Raw genomic sequence first — 23,890 nt, 5'->3', positions numbered from 1 at the left:
AATGTTGTGCTGCATAGTTTGCGAATTTTGAGATGGGAGAGTTAGAGGAGCAACACGTCTGCATTACATTTTGTGTGAAACTCAAGAAGACCTTTGCATATACACAGCAAATGATGCAGGAAGCCTATGGTGATGAGTAGGTAAGCCATACTCTGTTACAAATGGTTGGCACGGTTTAAAAATGGGCGTACAAAAGTTGAACATGACCCTCATTCAGCACGCCCTTTTTGGATCGTGTCATGAAATCCTGACACACCATGTTGTTGCATTATGTTGTCTCCAAGTTGGTCCCATGGCTCATGAGCCAAGACAAGAAAGACCTTCACCTCACAGTCTGTGAAGAGCTTTTGGATTGTGCAAATGAGAATGAGGATGAGATGATCCTTAAGAGAATCATAACTGGCGATTAGACATGGGTCTGCAGTTGTAATGCTGAGACCACAGTTTAGTCTCCACACCAAGAAAAGGTCGACAGGTTAGTTCAAAACCATGCTGATAGTTTTCTTTGATTTTGAAGAATTAGTTCATCACGAATCCATGACACAGGGACAAACCGTTAGTTAGTGTTTAACGTACCGTCGACAACAAGGTCATTAGAGACGGAGCGCAAGCTTGAGTTAGGGAAGGATTGGGAAGGAAATCGGCCGTGCCCTTTCAAAGGAACCATCCCGGCATTTGCCTGAAACGATTTAGGGGACAAACCGTTAATCGGTTGTACTATTGGTACGTGCATCACGATAACCCACCCTTATATTCATCCCTGTTGGTGTGTGACTACTGCACAGAAAACGAAATCACTGTGCTGCTGTATCATTCATACTCTCTAGACCTGGCCCCTATGGAAATTAATAAATTTCCAAAGTCGAAACAGCATTGAAAGGACAAAGATTTGCAACATCAGATGAGATAAAAGAAAATTCAAAACTCACCGATGGTGCTTTGTGCAATACATCAAGAAGCCTACTGCTTTCGGAAGTGGAAATGGCATTGGGAGTTGTGCATTAATTGTGAGTAGAGTATTTCAAAGGAGACCATTCACAATAAGTAAAAGGTAAGCATAGAAAAATTTTATGATCTAAGGTCTGGAATTTTTGAACAGAACTCGTATGTGAATGTAACAGGAAGAAACTCTAATAACCAGTACAATGGGACTTACCCTCTGCCATGCACCTCACAGTCGTTTACAGTGTATAGGTGTAGATGTCTCTGCAGACACCCTCCTCCCTTCAAAAAATTATATTTCTTTCTTTTCTCACCTCTGTGGCTAAGTGGTCAACATGGTTGACAGTTTTTTGTAGGACCCATCTTGAATTCACAGGACTTGAATGAGATGCACTAGTCTCATAATGACAACTCTGGAGCTGCTTGAATGAAAAGTAGTGACTCAATCTAGGAAATTTGACAGCTGCCAAGAGTGTGGTGTGATGACCCCTATGCCCATCCATACAACATCCAGATGATACAATCAGCAGACGATCACATGACAGTAAGGTGGTACTGACCACCGGTATCTGTATTGTATGTGTGATGGAGGTCTTAGGTAATAATTGGAAAGGACATTTGATGAATAGTTTGTTTTTCAGTACCTCTCACTTAATTGTCTGTCAACCAGGGTAATGTCTCGATTCAGCATTTCTCTGAAGTTCCCACTTCACAATAACTCACATGTCTGACAGATTAGTCATAAAAATCAAACAATGGAAAATCAAGGTTGGAATGTAACAATACCAGAGAAGGAAAGTTGCTACTCACCATATAGCGGAGATGCTGAGTCGCTATAGGCACAACAAAAAGATTCACACAGTTACAGCTTTCAGCCATTAAGGCCTCCTTCAGCAGTACACGCACACGCAAACGCAACTTGCACACATGTCTGCAGTCCCAGAGAGCTGAAACCACACTCTCTGAGACTGCAGGTGTGTGTGTGTGTGTGTGTGTGTGTGTGTGTGTGTGTGTGTGTGTGCAAGTTACGCATACATGCATGCATGCGCGCGACTCTGCATCTCCGCTATATAGTGAGTAGCAACTTTCCTTCTCTGGTATGATTAAAGTCCTTAGAAGTTTAAGACAAGTTGCGTGAATCATTGGGCATGTAGAAACAGGCCCTATTCAAACATGCTCTGTGTTCTGTACTTACTTGTGTCTAGAGGCATTGCTTGATTCGATACAAAATAAGTTAAGTCAGGTATTAAGAATCTGTGGGCCTTTGCATGTTCTAGTACCTGTTACTACTTCCAACTTCTTGTTTCCCTTGTCTCCCTTTAATCTGTACAGACATTTTCTTGGAAATGAGGTACAACCAACTGCAAATTGTGGTTCACATTGGAGCAAATTATGCCTGTCCTATGGGCTCTGAGGTTGTACTTCGATCATCCTAGTGACTGGCAGAGAAGGGTGAGAACAACAGCTGAGCTTGAGGAATTTTTCCAAAGATCACAATCTACAGCATCGCTCTCCAGAACTGATTGTATTCCACACATTGCAAGTCAGTTCAAAGGATTCAAACAGAGACTTCAAAGATTCTGTAATAAGCTGGGCTGTGACTTCCTCAACTTCCACCATAGGGTTCAGACCTGTAGGCCACCTGCTAAGTGGATCAGGGGTGCATAACACATCAGAGGCTATTGTCGAGTTAAGTGACTGTAAATCGGATGCACTCAAGGTTTGTTTTAGAATAGGTGACTCTCCACCCAGTTCAGATAGTGGTAGCTGTTATGAGACGCTGTAGTGTTAGTGTAAAATCCAAAGAATTGACCTCCTGACACACACACACACACACACACACACACACACACACACACACACGTATTTACAACAAAGTCTCAGTGCTCAAATAATAAGAGGTACAGTAAGCTGTCTAAATCCTGAAACTGACAATAGTGAAATTTTTTAAGTAAAATTAAGTGTGTATTTGTCACAGTAGATAGGGAACTGAACAACCTGGAGGTAGAAATTGAAGTGTGTGCAGATTATTTGGACAATGTGCAGTATGGATAAGGTGCAGTATCAACTTCAAACTGGGTACTTCTATTGACCATAAGACACCTCCACCCGCCAACCACTGCGCTACCCCTATGTGTAACTGAACACTTTAGAGTAAACTTCAGCTAATACCACTTTTCTCCAATCATACTGTCACAACTATAGTGTACTTTAATCATCATCCCACAAGTGAAAGGGATGATTACAGTTTTGTAAGTGGTGGGTGTGACAAGATATTGTGCAAAAAAAAAAATACTAAATGCTTTCTCTGAAAATTATTTAAACATTACGATTGTAGGGTCTTCACAGCATGCATTACCTATTGACAAAAGTTTAATATGTGGCTTGGAATTCCACCAATGCCATCCTAAATACTTCTCCCTTGAGCAATTGTGATTTTTCAGAAACAACTATAAACCCACTGGGATTTCACCCCAGTCCCACCACCAGCAACAAACTTGGTTTGCACTTTGCAATTTTCTGTTGAAACTGGAATGGATTCAGAAGTCCATTTTTCACATCTTTTTGTTGTGAGTTTCAGTTGTTTTATATTTAATTCCTCATTGTATGTTTTAAATAATTTAAATTATATTGAAGTAATCAAAATTCTGTAGAAAAAAAAAAAACAGAAGCATAGTATGTCACCACACTCATTCAACTTAGCTGACAAGCCATTATTTCTTACATTTAATTTTTGGTGCTGAATTTCTTTGCCTTCTGTGGGTGGTTTTCAGTAATTTCCAATGTGCAGTTTTGCTGCTATAATGCTATGTCTTAGTTATTATAGGGTAAAAATTAATGATATGAATATAATAGAGGGAAACATTCCACATAGGAAAAATATATCTAAAAACAAAGATGCTGTAACTTACCAAATGAAAGCATTGGTATGTTGATAGAGACCACACACACACACACACACACACACACACACACACACACACACACACACACTCGTGTGTGTGTGTGGGGGGGGGGGGGGGGGGGGAGCGCCAGTGCGAGTGTATACCTGTCCTTTCATCCCCCTAAGGTAAGTCTTTCCTCTCCCGGGATTGGAATGACTCCTTACTCTCTCCCTTAAAATCCGCATCCTTTCGTCTCTCTCTCTCTCTCTCTCTCTCTCTCTCTCTCTTTCTCTTTCCCCCCCCCCCCCCCCCCCCCTCCTTCCCTTTTTCCTGATGAAGCAACTGTGGGTTACGAAAGCTTCAAATTTGTGTATGTGTTTGTGTGTTTTTGTCTCTATCAACATACCAATGCTTTCGTTTGGTAAGTTACAGCATCTTTGTTTTTAGCTATATTTATTATAGGGAAATACTGATGATAATCAAATTTCTTGCATGGTGACTTGCTAAAAATTTAATCGCATATTCAGATTACAGAATTTTGTGCTTAGTTAGATATTTATTTGCCAATGTCTCTTCAGTATTATTTCACATTGCTCCAAATTATGGATCAGATTATAAAGGCGATACATTGAACACAACTGTCCACAGTCTATATTACGCATCTATATGAGGTGCCCTAATCAAGACCGTATCAATCACAGACCAATATTCACTGTTAAACAGACAACACTTTTCTTTTATTTTTCATATTTTATCTGACATTTTAAGCCATATCCTATGTAGCACTTAACCCCTTCGCTGCTGTCTGCGTATATACTTATGCTGCTATGCCTTTCCCCAGGAGCTGCAGATGTGTATGTGTGCGCCGCTTGGGTTTTCCTACAGTGCTGTGGCTATCTGTATGCGTCCTGAGCTGCCAACCTCTCATTGCTGCAGACGAATTACTTCCAAATGTCAATGAATAAAAATTTTTAGAGTATTTATCACACAATGTATGTGCCTCATTGCATGCTGCTGTTAAAAAAAAAACCCTTGTTTAAGTATCTTAAATCTTTTATAAGATACCACGATTGCCATGACCACATGAATAAGTATTTCGTATGGATCAGAACACCATCTCTTAGCACAGCCACCAGTATTTGGCGAGCAGTTTAGCCATAATAAAAACCCTCAGCACAGAATGCAGAGAGCACTTCTGTAGCATTGAAATAGATTAATAGTTAATGGTCTACTATTAGGCTACAGTACTCAAAGATCTTTTCAACACCACATTCAGTGACCTGGAGGGCTTGGAGTTTCTACATCTTTTGCGTATAGAGTTGCTCTCGCTTCTTTCTTGCTGGTTCTAAGGTAGTATAATATTAGCTTGTATCCACCAAGATGAATCTGTTCAATTTCTGTGACTTCCATATGATGGCCTGATATGCACAAGAAGGCTGCCAACATTCCATTCCATCCCTTCATTTTCTGGTATTATGGACATGCAAATTTCACCCTTTTGATTGATGCTTCTAATGTTTTGATGGAAGATACTAAATTCATGTACTTTTAATGTCCATGGCTTTGTTCAAGCAACATTATTTTGTTCTGCTAGTAGCTGTTTCAACTGTAATTATGTTTATTGTGCAATTCATGTCTTTTGGATGAATTTACCGTTAAGAGTGGTCTGCAGAACACATTTAGAACTGGTGTGAGGTGGATACTGTTTGGCCAGACGGGATTCTTTTGTCAGTTAGCTGTGCAAATAGCCTCTTAACCAGAAGCATTGCTGTGCAAACCGTGCCATGTGTGGTACAGTTGAGTGAGGGGTGATGCGTCAGTTCCTACTGTTCCGTGATATGCTTTTCCACGATCCTCCCCCAGAGCGCCTAAACCACAGGTAACATCGTTAAACACTACAGTTGGCTTAAAAATACCAGCAAACTGATGATCACTTCCAAGATACTTTCCTACAGGATCTGACATTCCCCCTCCTATGACTGCTACACAACAATAAAACCAAATTAGTCATTGTAATTTTTTTTTCGCAGCACTTGGCGTCCACTTTTACCTTCTGTGCTGAAGGACTGCTATTTAACTTCCTGTGTTGGGTCAGTCATTTTGTTTTCAGTCTGCAAAGCATTGCAGCTACTGGTGACAGCTACACTGATCTATAAGACTGGAACCTCTCCTGGATGTTTTCATTGAATTTATAGGCTTGACAATAATCCAGTCTTCTAGTCTGGCCCAAATGATACTACTGCAAATTGCAACTCACAAAGCTGCTAATTCTCTTCTTACATTACTGTCAAAACTGCACAATTCAAGATAACATGTTCTTTTTCTATTCTTGTATAGTCGTAGTGACGCTCGCTGCTCCTCTAGGTGTGACCAGCAGCATTCCTCACGTAGGTTGTGATACAGTATCCACTGTGAAATTAGTGTCTGCATTCCTTATCCCTTATTTTGTAAGTAGATGAAGTGTGTGTTCCATCCATTAATGTCAACTGCACTGACTGACTACTTCATAAAGTTAACTGGAATTATTCCACCGCCTAGTTGACCAAGTTCACTGTTACCACCTCCTAAAGATGGTGTTACAGCAAACATTTAGTAACTCTGTTATTGTCAGTAGCAATGTAACTTCACATAATGGGTTTGATAGATGCACAAGTTCAAGAAGAAAATGGTGGCATCACTACAAAGACGGGTATGTAATTCATTGCAGTGTTTAAGTGAAAAGTGATTGTGTTAATAAATGCTACCAATTCTTTTGTACTTCAAATTTTCACTAATTGGTGGAAGATCCAACTGCAGTTTTAATAGCCTGTTGAAAAACTTTATAAAATCATACAAGTTCTTTTTTCTGGGATTAGTAATCATTCATTCATTCATTCATTCATTCATTAATATGATCCATCTGATCCTTAGATTTTAGTAACTTCAGTATTTAACATAAGGAACTTGTTTCAGTGGAATGGTCTTCATTCCCTGCTACTTGCTGGTCAGAGCACCCATTATATTGATGACATAAATTAAAAAGAGAACTTAAGCTTGGCACATGAAACACTCTACCCCTGATAATAAAAATTTAAAGTATTATCTGTCTCACCTAGTTACAAGCTATCATCATTTGATGTATGTAATTTGTTCATAAGTACCTTACTGATGGGTGTGTAAGCCTGTGAGCAGATCATTGAACAACTTAGACTTCCATGATATAATCTCTGCCACTTTGAAAAATTTTATAACAGAATTATTTTCAGCACCAGGACATACTCTTTAGACAATCACATGGCCTCAGTATGAGTTGCTCTCTAATTTGCCTACTATTTTAAATTTGTAGAAAAAATTGTTAAGTAAATGCTCCATTAGTTACAAAGTCAAATATTGGATCAGGTATGTGGATGGTATGCCATGCTTGCAGACTTAAACAGCTCATCATTTAAATACATTCTTAGAGCAAATAAATTCTCAAAACCTTAAAGTAATAAACTGAGAGAGGTGATGTAGTGCTGAGACACTAGACTAATGTTTGAGAGGATAGCAATTCAAATCCCCATTTGGCCAGGTACATGCAGGTTTTTGTACGAGCTGTTTACGGCAAATGTTATAATGATTGTTTGCGAGAGCCTGGCCGATTTCCCATTCTATGATTATGCTCAAACTCTAAAGACCTTATTGTCAATGTGTTAAATCCTAACTTGCAGTCAAAAAATAGTAAATCTGAGGTTTTTGCTTCCAACACCTGTTGCAGACTTTCAAACACATCACTTTCACCAATTGCTGCAGTTCTTACTAAATTGACAAGATTCTAGACAAAAAGAAAGTGTCATAAATTAAATTCCTTGTATGTATTGGAGAATGCAAATCAGCTAGTAGTGGCAAAAAGATGTCATCCCATATGTGGACAAATTTCAGAGTTTAGCCAACTAGAAGGTCAATTTCCACATTGTCAGTTTTTAGGTGGTTGCTTTGTATTGTCCTAGTGTACAGTTGTGGCATATAAGGCCACGAGTCCCTGGTATGGCCTCTCTGTACAGATGCAGAAGTGGATGTAATGATGGAACAGATTTCTCACTAATGATTAATACAGCAATACTATCTCCATACTGTGCTGTAATGCCCTGTGAGTCATTTGGTGACCTGGATCCTGATTATCATGTATTCTACAGATTTTACAAACTTTCGGCCAGATCTTCTGGAAATGAAATCATATGATTCTAAGTTCAAAATTGTGCATTAATCTTTGTTTGTCAGTCTGCTGTGGAATGGTTTTTCCTAGTTTTTTTATTTGAGGAAACTTCATACTTTTTGGAGTTGAGTTGTTAATTGTTTTGGAAAACTGTAAATGTTCGTAAACCACACCTGTAGTAAAGAAATATGCTAGATAGGCTTCTTAGGTGTGTTTGAAGCAATACTATTAGAACATGGTTATAATGGCTGTCGTTGTTCTGCTTTTTCCAGACACTCAAGAACACATACCTTCGCAAGCACAATGACGGGTCAACGCCAAGTGTCCTACTACTTCTAACTTGTGGGACTATATCAAGTACGTGTGGGCAGGTTTGCAGTTATCCACTAGCACTTGTTAGGACAAGGTTACAAGCACAAGGTAAGAAATTTTAATACTCTATTTCAGCTACAGTAAGCTGTAAAGTCTAAGAAAGCAGTATGTTTTGGTGTGTCTTGTGGGTAACAAGTTCCTTGGTTGTATTACAGTCTGATAATGTATTATTTGTACAGTATATTTATCTTCACTCTGTCTACTTACTTCTCTTCATAATTACATGTTAGTTGTATTATAGACGAACGGCACGTATTACACACATTAGTTAATAGTTTGAATACCTTGAATTTAGGATTCATTAACATGGGGAGCTACAAACACTAAATTGATTTCAAACCTAATCTATAATGCAATTTCCAGAGAGCCATGTAACACTGATTTATAGGCTGTGATTATGCTGACAATTTCATGACAGAATAATTACCAAAGACAGGAGACCCATCTTTCAAGAATTTTCAGGAAGCTTACTGCTACTGATAAACATAGTTCATTTGTAGGAGAAAGTGTAGATTCATCACAACACAAATGCCTGCAAAGTGCTAAATAAGTATGTTCACTGATAGGAGTTAAAAATGTACTGTCTCTTCGCAGAAGCATCAAAAAGCTTTTGAGGCAACAAAGAATCTCTCTCTACATTCCAGAGGAATCAACTTACGAACACCAAATACTTAAAGAGAGTTAAGATAAGTTAAAAGATCATCTCTGCTTGGAATTTTCATTTTATTACATAGGTGCATACATTCATCAAAACAAAGTAACATAAATTCGTACATTAATGAGTTGCAACCCCCAGTAGAGCCAAAAGAAATACATGAAAATAGGGGCATAGCCTCTTAGCTGCCACCCTTCTGGACTTCAGCTCATTCCTTTTTGTTCTGCCCATTCACATTTTTTTTGTGTCTTTTCTGAATTTTTGTGTTTTAATTGCACTATACTTTTACTAAATGGCTGATATCTGCAAGAAAAGCCAAATATATACTGCATTGTATGCAATTCCTTTTGTTGTCATTTCTTCTCCTTCCCCTTCAAGTTTCACAGTCAACTTTGTCAAATATGCTTCCTTTACTACAGGTGTGTGGTTCTGAATCACACTTTTTGCATTATTTGTTACCCTTTGGCAAGAGAATGGAAGCTGTTCTGGAATTTCAAAATAAATTAAATTTTACTGTGAAAAAGGAAAAACAGTGGTCAGTATGTGTGTACATACTAATGCCATTGCAGACCCCCCCCCCCCTTAAAAAATAAATAATAATAATAATTATTATTATTATTATAAAACTTACACATGGAATAACTTATATGAAACCTAAAGATCAAGCAGACACAGCAAACCCAGCTAAATACCACCCCATAACATGCCTACCAACAATATACAAAATATTAATTTCAGTCATTATACAGAAATTAATGACACATACAACACAGAACAAAATTGTAAATGAAGAACAAAAAGGCTGTTGCAAAGGAGCACGAGGATGAAAAGAGCAACTGATAATAGATGCAGAGGTGACATATCAAGCTAAACCTAAACAAAGGTTGCTACACTACGCATACATTGATTACCGAAAAGCTTTTGATAGTGTACCCCACTCATGGTTGCTACAAATATTGGAAATATACAAAGTAGATCCTAAATTGATACAGTTCCTAAACATAGTAATGAAAAATTGGAAAACCACACTTAATATCCAAACAAATTCAAATAATATCACATCACAGCCAATACAGATTAAGCATGGAATATACCAAGCAGACTCATTAAGTCCTTTCTGGTTCTGCCTTGCTCTGAACCCACTATCCAACATGCTAAATAATACAAATTATGGATACAATATTACTGGAACATACCCACACAAAATCACACATTTGCTATACATGGATGATCTAAAACTACTGGCAGCAACAAATCAACAACTCAACCAATTACTGAAGATTACAGAAGTATTCAGCAATGACATAAATATGGCTTTTGGAACAGACAAATGTAAGAAAAATAGCATAGTCAAGGGAAAACGCACTAAACAAGAAGATTACATATTGGATAACCACAGCAACTGCATAGTAGCAATGGAAAAAACAGATGCCTATAAATATCTAGGATACAGACAAAAATAGGAATAGATAAAACAAATATTAAAGAAGAACTAAAAGAAAACTATAGACGAAGACTAACAAAAATACTGAAAAAAGAATTGACAGCAAGAAACAAGACAAAAGCTATAAGTACTTACGCTATACCAATATTGACCTACTCATTTGGAGTAGTGAAATGGAGTAACACAGACCTAGAAGCACTCAATACACTTACACGATCACAATGCCACAAATATAGAGTACATCACATACATTCAGCAACAGAAAGATTCACATTAAGCAGAAAGGAAGGAGGAAGGGGATTTATCGACATAAAAAACCTACATTATGGACAGGTAGACAATTTAAGAAAATTCTTCATAGAACGAGCAGAAACGAGCAAAATACACAAAGCAATCACTCATATAAATACATCGGCTACACCACTGCAATTTCATAACCACTTCTACAATCATTTAGATCACATAACATCAACAGATATGAAGAAAGTAAACTGGAAAAAGAAAACACTACATGGCAAGCACCCGTATCATCTAACACAGCCACACATCGAACAAGACGCATCCAACACATGGCTAAGAAAAGGCAGTATACACAGTGAGACGGAAGGATTCATGATTGCAATACAAGATCAAACAATAAACACCAGATATTACAGCAAGCATATTATTAAAGATCCCAATACCACAACAGATAAATGCAGACTTTGCAAACAACAAATAGAAACAGTAGATCACATCCCAAGCGGATGTACAATACTAGCAAATACAGAATACTGCAGAAGACATGACAATGTAGCAAAAATAATACATCAACAGCTTGCCTTACAACATAAACTTATAAAACAACACGTTCCTGCATACAAGTATGCACCACAAAACGTACTGGAAAATGATGAATACAAATTATACTGGAATAGAACGATTATAACAGATAAAACACCACCACATAACAAACCTGACATCATACTCACCAATAAAAAGAAGAAATTAACACAACTAATCGAAATATCCATACCCGATACAACTAATATACAAAAGAAAACAGGAGAAAAAATTGAAAAATACATCCAACTGGCTGAGGAAGTCAAGGATATGTGGCATCAGGATAAAGTTGACATTATACCAATTATACTATCAACTACAAGAGTCATACCACATAATATCCACCAGTACATCAATGCAATACAGCTACATCCAAACTTATATATACAACTACAGAAATCGGTAATTATTGATACATGTTCAATTACCCAAAAGTTCCTAAATGCAATATAACATATACCGTACAGTTAAAAGGAAGTCACGCTTGATCAAGGTCCGCATCACTTTCCACTTTTGACCAGACATAACGCCTGAGATAAGAAAGAAATAATAATAATAATAATAATAATAATCATCCCTTCCTGTAAGTAATTTGAAACTGATTAAGTGAGGAAAAATCTTTAAAGATTTATTGCTAGCATCTCTATCTACCTCTCTTCTTCAAATTGTATTCATCTTAGAAGCCAAGACAGTAGGGAAAACCTCTGCACATTACACCAAGCTTACTAAAGCCATTTTCCTGCAAGCACCTACGTCCTGCCAGAAGTGCAATAGAAATCAAATTTTGTTTCTTTTTATGCATTCTGTTGCAGTTGCTTTTGACATATAATTTGCATAGGATAACATTGAGTGAAATATTGATGCTGACAGCTGAATGTATGCAAAACTGTAGATTGCTATGGCTGTAGCTCAGTGATACAACAGTTGTTGGCATGCAGTTTTACTTTATGCAAGATATGTGTAAAGACCAACTTGCAAAAGAATGGTTATTAATTAAATTCTGGTAAAGAATATTAGTTCTGTTTAGATAGTTTCATGTTGCATGGATAATTTGCATGATAAATTGTAATGATCTTAAACGAGTCATTTTTACATTTACAACTAATTTGTAAATATGGATCCATGTCAAACATTTATATAGTTGTTGTAATTCCTACCCACCACATTCTACACATTACAATGACAGATATTCTTCTACAAAAGAGAAATAGTCAAAGAGAAACTTTATTTTTTTCCGAATATTACTTTGCTATCTTTCAGATATTTTGTATTACTGGGAAAGTGATCAAAAATTTGTTGCACCATTGGAAATACCTTTTTGTGCTAAAGACTACTGGTATTGTAATTAAGCACATAATTATCCCTTTTGAACTGCAGTGGATTATTTACAGCAAATTCCATGAGGGAATAAATTACTGTGAAGCAGTTGATAAAATGCCTGACTCCTTGAACAGATGTCTAATTGATGATCATGAGCTAGCATCTCATATTGTTCTTACAGCACATTCTAAACAGTGAAGAACTTTCTTAAAGATGAGTTACCCCAGAACATTACTCCATATGACATCATTGGCTGAAAATATGCACAATGTCTACTTACTGATCTCTCTCTCTCTCTCTCTCTCTCTCTCTCTCTCTCTCTCTCTCTCTCCCCCCCCCCCCCCCCCCCCCCCCCCCCCCCCTCTCTCCCCAAGATTTGCTATGAATCAAAGTGCAAATAAGGCCGAAGTAAGTTGTATGAGAATTTTCAAAATGTGGCTTTTCCCGTTTAAATTCTCAGCAATATATACACCTAAGAATTTTGAGGTTTCCATCCAGTTTATTATTTCCTTACCATGTGTTACATTTATCATTGGTGTTACAATTTCTTCTGTTGCTGTACGTATGCTCAGATAAAATACCTAATTTTGCTTGTTGTTTATTAGTAGGAAGACCATTTACATACATGGTAGACTTGAGGCGAGCCTTTGGGAACTCCATACATGAATTCTTGTTAACATCTCTCACACGATTTACAAAAAAATCTTGTGTGTGTGTGAGAGAGAGAGGGGGGGGGGGGGGGTAGAAGAAATATTAATGTAAAATTTTGGTAATAATATTCATCTTCACAAAAATTTCGAGAGGTAACTGTAGCAAATATTGATAAATACAAATTGATGGTAGGCAATGAAAACCTTGTAATGCCATCTGCCTGTGAAAGCCTCATTATTCCAGTAACCAGTAACTGTGTTGTCAAAGAGAAATTTGAAAGTACATGTATTTATGTAATTTGTCAATAACGGGGCTTCTGCTGTATAGTTAAACGTGTAGCAACGTTATCTGTATCACATTGTATATTCTTTAAGAAATTGTCCATCCTAATCCTCTAAAATTTAACAGAATAATTAAGAGGTTTTCTCTGGCTACCATTGAAATAGTTTACAAATATATATATTTAAGGATTTAGGAATAACAGCAAATATTAAAAAATATATGTAGTTCACAGTTACACATTTCAGGATTAAAGCACAAAGCTAATAGATTAAAATTCTGTAAATGAGGAATTCAGTGATGCTAAAAGGAGAACTATAAAACTGGGACTATAATTAAAATAGGTACACTTAATCAGAGTTCAGCATCTAGTGAATGAAGCCAACTGATAGCAGAGGTAGCAGCTTTAATAAAGTCATTGGACAATCCTGCGTACTTGTTTCTGACGATATGCTGATTGGTTTGTTCTTGGGCCCCACTGTTGCAGACTGGAGAGTTCGAGACCCCCACTTGTGCATCATAGCATTGCATCTGGTATGACAGGTTCTGTGTAGGTTCCTCCATCCTTGACTGGTTGCTTCTTGGCATCATAGCTCACACCATCGGATGTTACTGATGGTGTGCAGACAAGGGATTTTAGTGTCCCCATAATGATTCTCATTGATTCATTCAGATGGCTAGTTTCCTTCTATGAGCACTGTGTTGCCATACTGGGGCACAGTATTCAGCTGTTTGGGTACACTAGTGTCAAAACTCACTGGCATACAGGTCGAAGACAGATTCTTGGAAAGCCCATTTTTTGTGGTAAATGATTTACTCTGTGTTTTTGTAATTCTGATCATGAAGTAATGATTGGTTAACATATTTCCCATGTGTGTCATCAGTTCCTTACTTGGGGGCTTGCTATTTTAGCTTCAGCAGTAGCCACACAGTATCATATGCTGCCAGCAGATCAACAAAGGCCACTAATGACCTTTGTTTCTTCTGGAATCCAGCCTCACTTAGAATGTCAAGCGACTTAGAATGTTCACAGCAACTGTGCTGGCTTCTAAACACAGCCTGATTTGTTGCAGTTACATTATTTATTATTTCTTGAATTTTGTTAAGGAGAAGTCATTCCAATAGTTTAGAAGTACACATTCAGCAGTGCAATTGGACAGTTACTTGAGTATTCACAGCTGGCTTTCCTGATTTGAGGATTGCTAGTGTATGTGCAATTTTGAACTTTGAGGTACTTTTCTTGTCTCAAGTATATCATTACAGAGCGACTTAAGCCAGGTTCTTCAATGTTCCCCATTCTGTTTTATAAATTCAGTGATTGCCCTATCCAGTCCTCTGCTTTCCTCATTTTCAATGTTTTGGTAGCCTCACATATGTCTTTCATTAAATGGATCTGATAAGGTGGTGTTATTATGAAGGTAGCTATTGATTTCGTTAAGTTCATCCTTTATCTTTTCTTTTGTGGTTGAGTCTACAGGGACCTTTTGAAGCTCTTGATTTTATGTGAGTGAATGAGATTAAGCTGGAAGTGAAGTCCATTCATTTCTGCTTTATTGTTTGGTTTTGCTGTTTTAGTATTTTACCAGTTTCATGGTTTTCAGTCTGTTTGTATTCCACTTCCCAATTATCTGTTGTGTCATCCCAGCAAAGGATGTAATGTGTCCTGAGACCTTATGGTATATTATGTTTGACTGCACCAATTATGACTCCCCCAAATCTCTTGTAGTTTTATACTTCTTGGACTGTCCAGCAAAAGTTGCTGTCAACCTCCTGAGTATATTAATTCCAGTTCACTGTCCCGAAATTCCATCTTGGCTTGTTAATGGAATTAACGATAGGTATCTCAAACCATGTATTGATGATTGTGGGGGCAGTACTGGCATCTTGGGAAGTGTTTTAGAGCTTTTCGGTATGATTCAGAGGAAGTGTGTTTGCATCAGTGCACCATCTAGCAGAGTGAAAGTTTCTCATTTCTTTGGCATCGCAACTAAGACAGTTTTTTTCTGTCAGACCATTCTACTAACTTTCTCTATTGTCATCACTGTTTTTATAACTCCAGGTTATATGACAGCTGTTGCAATCACGTAAGTATGTATGCAACTGAGGTACAGATGGTGCCACTGGACATTCAGTGCTTTGTTGATTAAAACAGTAGTTAAGCCACTTGACTACAGAGTGATCACTTCGATGCCTCTGATTTCTTGGCGTCTCATTCCCTTAATATTAAGGAGGCTATTTCTTATGTACAAAATGTCAGTTTAAAAAATTCCAGAACTTCGTTTACAACATTTTTCTACGCTTACCTTTTACTTGTTGTGCATGGTCTCCTTCGAAATACTTTCTTCCACAATTGATACACTACCACCAATGCCGTTTCCCCTTCCAAATCAGTCTTGGTACACCTTTTGTTAGATTGCATGAAGAATCTTATCTCATCTGTCATTGTAAATCTTTGTCCTTTCAGTGGAGTTTTCAACTTCGGAAATTAAAAAAAGTCAGCAGGAGCCAAGTCTGGAGAGTATGGGGGATGAGGCAGCACCTGTGATTTCATTTCTTGTGCAATAGCCGTGCACCATCACAGATGAATGTGTGCGTGCGTTATTGTGATGCAAGAGCCATTAATTGTCTCGCCACATTCCAGGTCATTTTCCTTCTCACATTTTCGTCCAGGCATCGCAACACAATTAACAATTTGCCCTGTGGCATGAAATAATGATGAATTAATACTTCAAAGCTAAAGAAAACAGTCAGCATGTCTTTGACATGTGACATGACTTGACAATCTTTTTTTGCTCTTGGAAGACCTTTCCTGACACATTGTGAAGACTGAACCTTGGTCTCAACATCATAACTGCAGACTCGCGTCTCTTCACCAGTTATCTGCTCCTTTGCGCTATTCAAAAGCTCTTCACAGATTGTGAGGCAAAGGTCTTTCTGATCTTGACTCATGAGCCGTGGGACAAACGTGGCGGCAACACGATGCAAGTGCCATGTCAGGATTCCATGAAATGATCTAACTGGAATGTTACATTCTTCTGTAACCTCTTGGACAGGCAGTCTTTGATTGAAATGCACAGTTTCATTGATGTTCCTGACATGAACATGATTGGTAGGTGTTGAAGGGCATTCTGAATGAGGGGTGTCGTGTTTAACTTCCATTCACTCATTTTTACTGTGTAAACCATTCATAATACCAAATATCTCTTTAGCACTCATCACTGTAGGCTTCCTGCATCATCTGGTGTGCCTCTGTAAAGATTTTCTTGAGTTTCATGCAAAATTTAATGCAAACGCGTTGCTCCTCCAACTCTTGTCATCTTGAAATTCACCCTTTCTTATGATGGTTGTTGCAGTATAGTAGAGATGCTTATTCCATCCTGGATTTTCCATTATTTTATTTTACCCTTTGTTATATCATCTTCATTTAGGTGGGATTCTTGGAGAACTGGGATATATTGTTCTTAAGATCAATGGCCCGTTTTCTCATGTACTGACCTATGTCTTTTGGTTGTCCTTATACATTGATCTGTAAACTATGGCTACTTGGTCCAAAATTGTGTTATCTTTGTTTGGCTCTGAGAAGAGCCATTGTTGCAGTTAGTTATCTAGTGCTGTTGTCATGAATAGCCATAAGAAATCTTTGATACAGTATGGCTGCCGGTGGTGTAGACTTTTGCCATCCTCCTTAAACAGTCATGCCTGGGGTACACCGTCTAGGAGGAGATCTACACAATGCAATCCGTATTTATTGCAAAACATTTACATAAAAAACACACAAAACATAGTCTGTGTCAAGGATTGTTAAAGTACATAGGCATATAAATTGACCTTTTTTTCTTATCGATCAAATTTTTTTAATTCCATTTGCAAGGCTGTCTCTTGCATAAGTAAATTTTCACCGTAGAATGTGATTTTTCTGCTATTTCTGGAACCTGCAACATGATTTGCGTGATGTTTTAAAGCATGTTTATCCTGCTGTAGCTTCTACGTTTTATGAAACGGATAAAAAAAATATTTTTTTCTTCTTCTTAGGGTATGAAGTCCATCATCATAACCAATTGGAAGACGGTTTGTTTAGGCGCCAAACCAGTTTCACATTTTTCATTTTCTAAGTGTCTTCATTGCATTTCATGTAATCCATTTTACATGTGTGCTGCAATGGAACTGTTTGATTGTTCCGTACAGTCCAGGAGGTTCTTTTGTCAGCATTTTGTTTACATTGGATAGATACACATTTTTAAAGGCACAGTGTTGAAAATAGCATAGTGTAATGGTGTAAGGCACATGCAAATGTCAAGAGAAAGGTATCCTGGACTGTATAGAACAACCAAGTACAGTTAAGTGGCAGTGTTCAGTGTGGTATACATTTGTAACACATTCTCAAACTATGTTTGTGGCCCATAACGCAACTGGCAAAAACACATTCTACCTGTGTTAGCAGCTGTAAGTGAAATGCACTCGGAACGTGATGGTAAGACTGTAGTAACAGACATAAAATAATGAGTAGTTTAATCAGAATTTAATATCCTCTTTAATCTGTTTTTATCTTGGTGGATACACCATAATTCTTGCTATGTTTCGTATTATATAAGCTGCAACAGCTCAGAATGAAATACACTTTAAAATACCCGCAAATTTTGTTGCAGTTTCCAGAAATAGTATAAATGACATGTAGTACTTTGACTATATATACTTAGGCAAGACTGCCTAAGGAGGCTTGGGGTGCTGTGTATTTGATTATGCTATATTAGACAAAAATAACATATGTAACTACAAAATTTAAATATGGGAAACCTGTGTGAATTCAGTTTAATTGCACTGTATTTTTAGTTATTAGTGCAATACTGCTGTGGTAACAGACCACAGGTGCCCCTAAAACTAGAAATAAATGTACAGGGTGTATCAAAAAGAATCATCTGATTTGGCACATCTATATTTCTGAAACTAATAAACACATACAATGAATTTTCTTTTTGATGAAAGGGAAACTCACCATTTCATAGGTGTTCCATATATCCCCCTTGAGATGCACGGAATGTCAGTGTGGTATTCAAATTGTTCCCACACTGTGGTGAGCTTGTCTTAAGTTACACCTTCCACAGGTGCTGTTATGTGATGTCGTAGTTCATTCATTACTGTTGATAATGGAGCACTTAAGAGTATTTTATGACCCCCACAAGAAATAATCGCAAACAGTCAGATCTGGTGACTTTGGAAACCGGTAATGTAAGGCTGAATCATTTGATCCAGTGTGACTGATCAGTCGTTAAGTAATACTTTGGCTTAAAAATTTCCGTGCTTCTAGATTCTAGTGTGACAGTACACCATCTTGTTTGTAAATGAGGTTGTTCGAATCAGTTTCCATCTGTGAGAAAAGAAAGTTTTTCGAGCATATCGAGATACGTACTTTCTGTAACAGTGTTCTTGGCAAAGAAAAATGGACTAGCATCTTTTCCCATGAAACTGCACAAAACACATTAAATTTTGGAGAGTCCTTCTCATATTGTAAAACTTCATTTGGTTGCTCTTTAACCCATATTCTCACATTTTGATGGTTCATCTTTACATTTTAATGGAATGTTGCCTATCACTATACATTAAGCTTGGAAGAAAACTATCAACCTCCGTCTTACAAAGAATGAAATTACAGAACTCTACTTGTTGTTGTTTGTCACCTTCACGAAGAGTTTGCAGTAGCTGAATTTTGTATGGTATCATGTATAAAAGTTGACGCAACACTTGCCAGACAGACATCGGGAGCATGTTGAGCTGCACAGTGAATGGAATTCTTTGGACTCCTTGTGAAACTATGGTGGATGTATTCGATGTCTGTGTTACACACTCAGGGATAGCCTGGAGATTTGCTTTTACACAAGCAACCTGTTTCACGGAGTTGTTCATGTCATCATTTAATGATCTGTGCTATAGGAGGATCCCCAGCATACCTAGGACGAAAGTCACGCTGAACAGTCATTTATTACTGACCCGCACTGCACAAAATGTAGAACACAAAACGCTTTCTGTTGTCCCGAGACCATTTATACTAGAAGTGAAATGGGAGAACACTGCTGCTACCTAGCATCGACCATGTAAAACTCAAGAGGTTGCTCTTTCCAACAGTACATTGTTCCCCCACATATTTCAAATAGTGTAATAGTTATGATTTTTTAAAATAAGTTCATTCTTTTTTATACACCCTATATCATCGGTGGCATCCACAGATACTGCAACTTGCACTAACAAGACGGAAGATATGGTACAATGCTGCCACTGTACTTAGGGGACCAGTGTATTAAGGAAGTGTTTGACAGGAAATCTAAAATGTCAAAGTACATTGTTTAGGCAGTTTCTTCTTTCCTCCCCATACATCACAGTACCTGCTCATCAGAGCAGATACTGGTTATGTGATATGCATAATTGATATTGTGATTATACATTGCAGGCAGTTCACAAGAAACTAAAACAGTGTGCATGACAAAAGTGACTATTACCACTCCCAGTAATTGTTGCAAGATCTATACGTGCCATGACCAGTTTCTAGTATTTGGCCACTGGCAAATAAATATTACTAGCATGCTATGGCAAATATCTAAATTCCTTCATTCATAAGTACTTAATTTTCTAAATTAGCGGTATTTGAATTACTTTTAATTAACTTTTATAAAATCAGATTGACATACAATTAAATAATTTTTTTTACAGAAGCTGTGAAGAGAAACAAATTCCAACAGTAAAGGGATGAGCTGCCTATTATATTAAATTTTTGCCCAGAATACTGATTTTGACAAGTCTCAATTTTTTGTTTGCAGTTATAACCACTGGCAATGGGTCTGCTCATGCCCACAATGGAACTATGTCAAGAGTAATCCGGACAATAATCCAAGATGAAGGCTTCCTAGGACTGTACCGTGGAATAACACCCAACTTTTTGAAAGTGGCGCCTGCCGTCAGTATTAGCTATGTTGTTTATGAAAGAGTTCGTCAGGCACTAGGAGTGAACATGACGTGATGCCATCTTGCTTTAGGAATTGTTTATTTAAAATTTACAAGAGTCCTAAAGACCACATGGTCATGACTGTTGATAGATCCGTCATAATTTATTTGTGGTTGTAACTGAAAAACTACAGTTACAGTTAATCTGTGATTCTGAGTATTTCTCAAATTTTGTGAAAGTGATAGTTCTTTTTTAATAATGTTTACAAGACATTTGTCATTATTTGTATATGATGTATGAGTTCTGTGTATGTGTAATTTTCTTGTGTCCGGATAAATACCTTTCTTAAAAAGTCTTTGCCAAAAAAGGTGTTTTCCTTAGCAAATATTTTGGTTTGTGTGTGTGTGTGTGTGTGTGTGTGTGTGTGTGTGTGTGTGTGTGTGTGTGTGTGTGGGCGTGTGTGTAAGACATACAATTCTGTAACAGAAATGTTGTTTAATGATTAATCAGTATTGAGTTTTCTGGGAATTAACTTAAAATTTGAGAAGCTCATTCATCTTTAGCGAATCCAGTACAATTGCCAGACTAATATTACTCTTAAAATTGCATTTTCTTCATAAATGATTCAAGAGACTAACTACATCTTGATTGAAACTCTAAAGAATGGTCTAGACCCAGACTATACTTTCTAGAGCTATTACTTACTGATGGTTGAGGTATGTGTCAGTTAATTGACACACTATACTCTGAATCTCATCATGTTACTTTGTCTTGTGCATGTTCTGTTAAATTATATACATTCCGTTTGTCTGTGCCTGTCAGGATTTATTTTACTGTATTACTGCTGCTGTGTCAGTAAATTGTTTTCAGCAGTACTCTTTTTTTTTTCTTCACTAAGTCTTAGTAAATTGCTGTATCAGTATTTACAACACAAGAAAATTGTTGGGTTAAAAAATATGCAGAAGCATTTTGGTTTGTGTCATTGCTGCTCCATGTGAAAGAGCAACAAAATATTGCAAATAGAAAATGGATAATTTTATATTGGAACCCTGCTATGCATTATTTTTGTGAAATTTTTGGCGTATTCGTGCATGCGAGAGAAAAGAACACATTGGATGACATTCATCAAATAATGCAATTATGAAGCAAAAAATGTGTTACTTGTTACAGACATTATTTAAAATTGTTGAATGAAAGACTTAAAAACGACACAGCATTGGCATAAATAAAATTCCCATACTGTACTGTAGAAATTATAACTATTAATGGACCAGAAGTGACAAAGAAGTGGTTGACGAGCAATCTCAGGCTTTTAGAAACAAAATATTATCAAACGTGAGAGAAGAGAGCAAATGGTGGCAGAGGTGCAAGTGATACCTTTTTTTCAAAATAGAAAAAAGATAGGAACAAATTTTGGGTCAGGGGCTAATTGCAGAATTCAAAATATTAAATGGTTTGTTAAAGAATGACTGCTTAGAAAATGAGAGCGTCATTGTAGGGAAACTAGGAAATAGAAATCAAATGAAGAAATGTTTGTGTAGGAAGAACCAAGCAAAAAATTAAAACAATAAACTACTTTGGAAAAATAAGGTTAAAAACCCAAGTAAAAAATTGAAGAGGGACAATGAAAAAAGAGTAGGTTGGAGATAAAAGGAATAAGCCAATGGTAATTGTGTTGAGGGGTATAAGCATTATGAAAATATCTGGAAGTGTAGAGAAGGAACAAGAGACCCAACAGGAATAAATTACCATGGGATCCGTTGAGATAATCAGCAAGTGCCAAGTTTGCTTTGGAGTAATCAAATAAATCTACTGAAAATTTTATTGCATTTGGCATGACTTGCTGAATAAATTAGGGAGAGGTTCCTGCTTTTAATGTCACAAAGCACAGTTTGCAACTGGCTGCTGTTTTTTCACAGTATACAGTATTGATTTGCACTCACTATTTAAAATTTTATTTTGAGTGTACTTTATATATAAAGTAACACTGCTGTTTCAGTATACGCTCACTGTACTTGTGTCTTATAGTTGTCTTGTGCATCACAGTAATGCAGATATGCAGAGATACTTATCTCAGGGGAAGACTAATTCATTAAAGTGCTAGGAAGTGCCCAGCACTGACATGAGCAAAACAAAGTAATACCAAAGAGTCCATGTGAGTGGTAAAATAATAATTTAATTTAGCTTACACTGTAGACTTCAAACTACATGAACCATTTGGTGTCTTTGCTTCAGAATCATGCAGTGCCAAATAGTTGGTACAGCATTGCTTGGTACAGACCATCTTCCTATGCTTAATGTAGGTTGGGTTCTAGCTAGTTTTCCTCTCCCTGTTATTAATTAAGCTCAAATTTCAACATACGTTATGACTACAGTCTCTGCCAGCTGGTTGCTTAGGCACTCTAATTCCTGCAGCATTTGTTCTGTCAGTAGTTCTTGTTTACATTCTGTAATATGCCCCTTATGGACCCAAAATTAGAAGTTTGTCAGATGCCCATCTGCTACCTGTGCTATTGTTTTATCTGTCCATTTTGAAGAGGCTGTGTATTTAGCAAAGTTTAAAATTTGTCTTAACTGATACTAGGTACCTCATTTTCAGAGAAGAAATAGTATGGGCATTTTATTAATGCTAATACATAATAATTTTGTTAATGACTCTGAAAACATTTCTTGACAATTGGCATCATGAGAAAGCTATATGCATTTTGTTTATCCCAGAAAACATGTAATGGATGTACTGCTGAAATTTATTGAGACTTGTTATACATGACATGTACATTCCTAACAAAAGAAATTGTTTGTGAATATAAAAATGCATTTCTGACTTTTTAATTGTCTAACAGTCATGTTTTATGAATCTGTGATGTAAATTCAAGGCCATTTTGCAATAAAATAACCTTGTAATATATATATAAAAGGCAGTTTTGTTTAGCTTGTACATGAGAATGTTTGTAGTGTGTCTTGTCTGCAGAATGTGAAAGTGTTGAGTTTAAATTTCTGCTTCAGAAAGAGACTACATAAATGTATGAAATATTAAACACTTATTGTACTGGAAAATCCTTCATGGAAAATAAATAATGGAAGCAGTAACTATAACAAGTCACCCTGTAGATGAAGCACTGAGTTGTCAGTAGGCAAATAAACAAGACAGAATATTAGTGAGCTTCAAGAAAAATCTTTCTTCATAGTGTGTGCGCTCTCTCTCTCTCTCTCTCTCTCTCTCTCTCTCTCTCTCTCTCTCTCTCTCTCTCTAGCCCATTGGCCACTTTAAAGTGCTGTAGATGATGAAATGGTACCAGGAAGCCATGTGACCCTCCACCTACAACCTAAGCCATGGCATAGAAGTGATATTCATGTGCCAATGTACTGTATGAAATCAGTGCAGCAAGATAGGTTGACATAGAGACATGAT

The 23,890-nt window shown here is 37.1% G+C and overlaps 1 protein-coding gene across 1 annotated transcript in view; it reads left to right on the top strand.

The window, feature by feature from the left end:
- Positions 1–23,636, top strand: part of LOC126267409 (calcium-binding mitochondrial carrier protein SCaMC-2) — a 211,145-nt gene extending 187,509 nt beyond the window's left edge. Inside the window, exons 8-9 of the mRNA XM_049972638.1 lie at positions 8,274–8,421; positions 20,354–23,636. Coding sequence (XP_049828595.1) covers positions 8,274–8,421; positions 20,354–20,553 — 348 coding nt within the window. The 3' untranslated portion in view covers positions 20,554–23,636. The remainder of the gene's footprint in view (positions 1–8,273; positions 8,422–20,353) is intronic.
- Positions 23,637–23,890: the final 254 nt, after the last annotated feature.

This window comes from Schistocerca gregaria, chromosome 4 (assembly GCF_023897955.1).
Source record: "Schistocerca gregaria isolate iqSchGreg1 chromosome 4, iqSchGreg1.2, whole genome shotgun sequence".
Classification (NCBI taxonomy): Eukaryota; Metazoa; Arthropoda; class Insecta; order Orthoptera; family Acrididae; genus Schistocerca; species Schistocerca gregaria.
The sequence above is the reverse complement of the archived record's forward strand: the minus strand, read 5'-3'. Positions and strand labels throughout refer to the sequence as shown.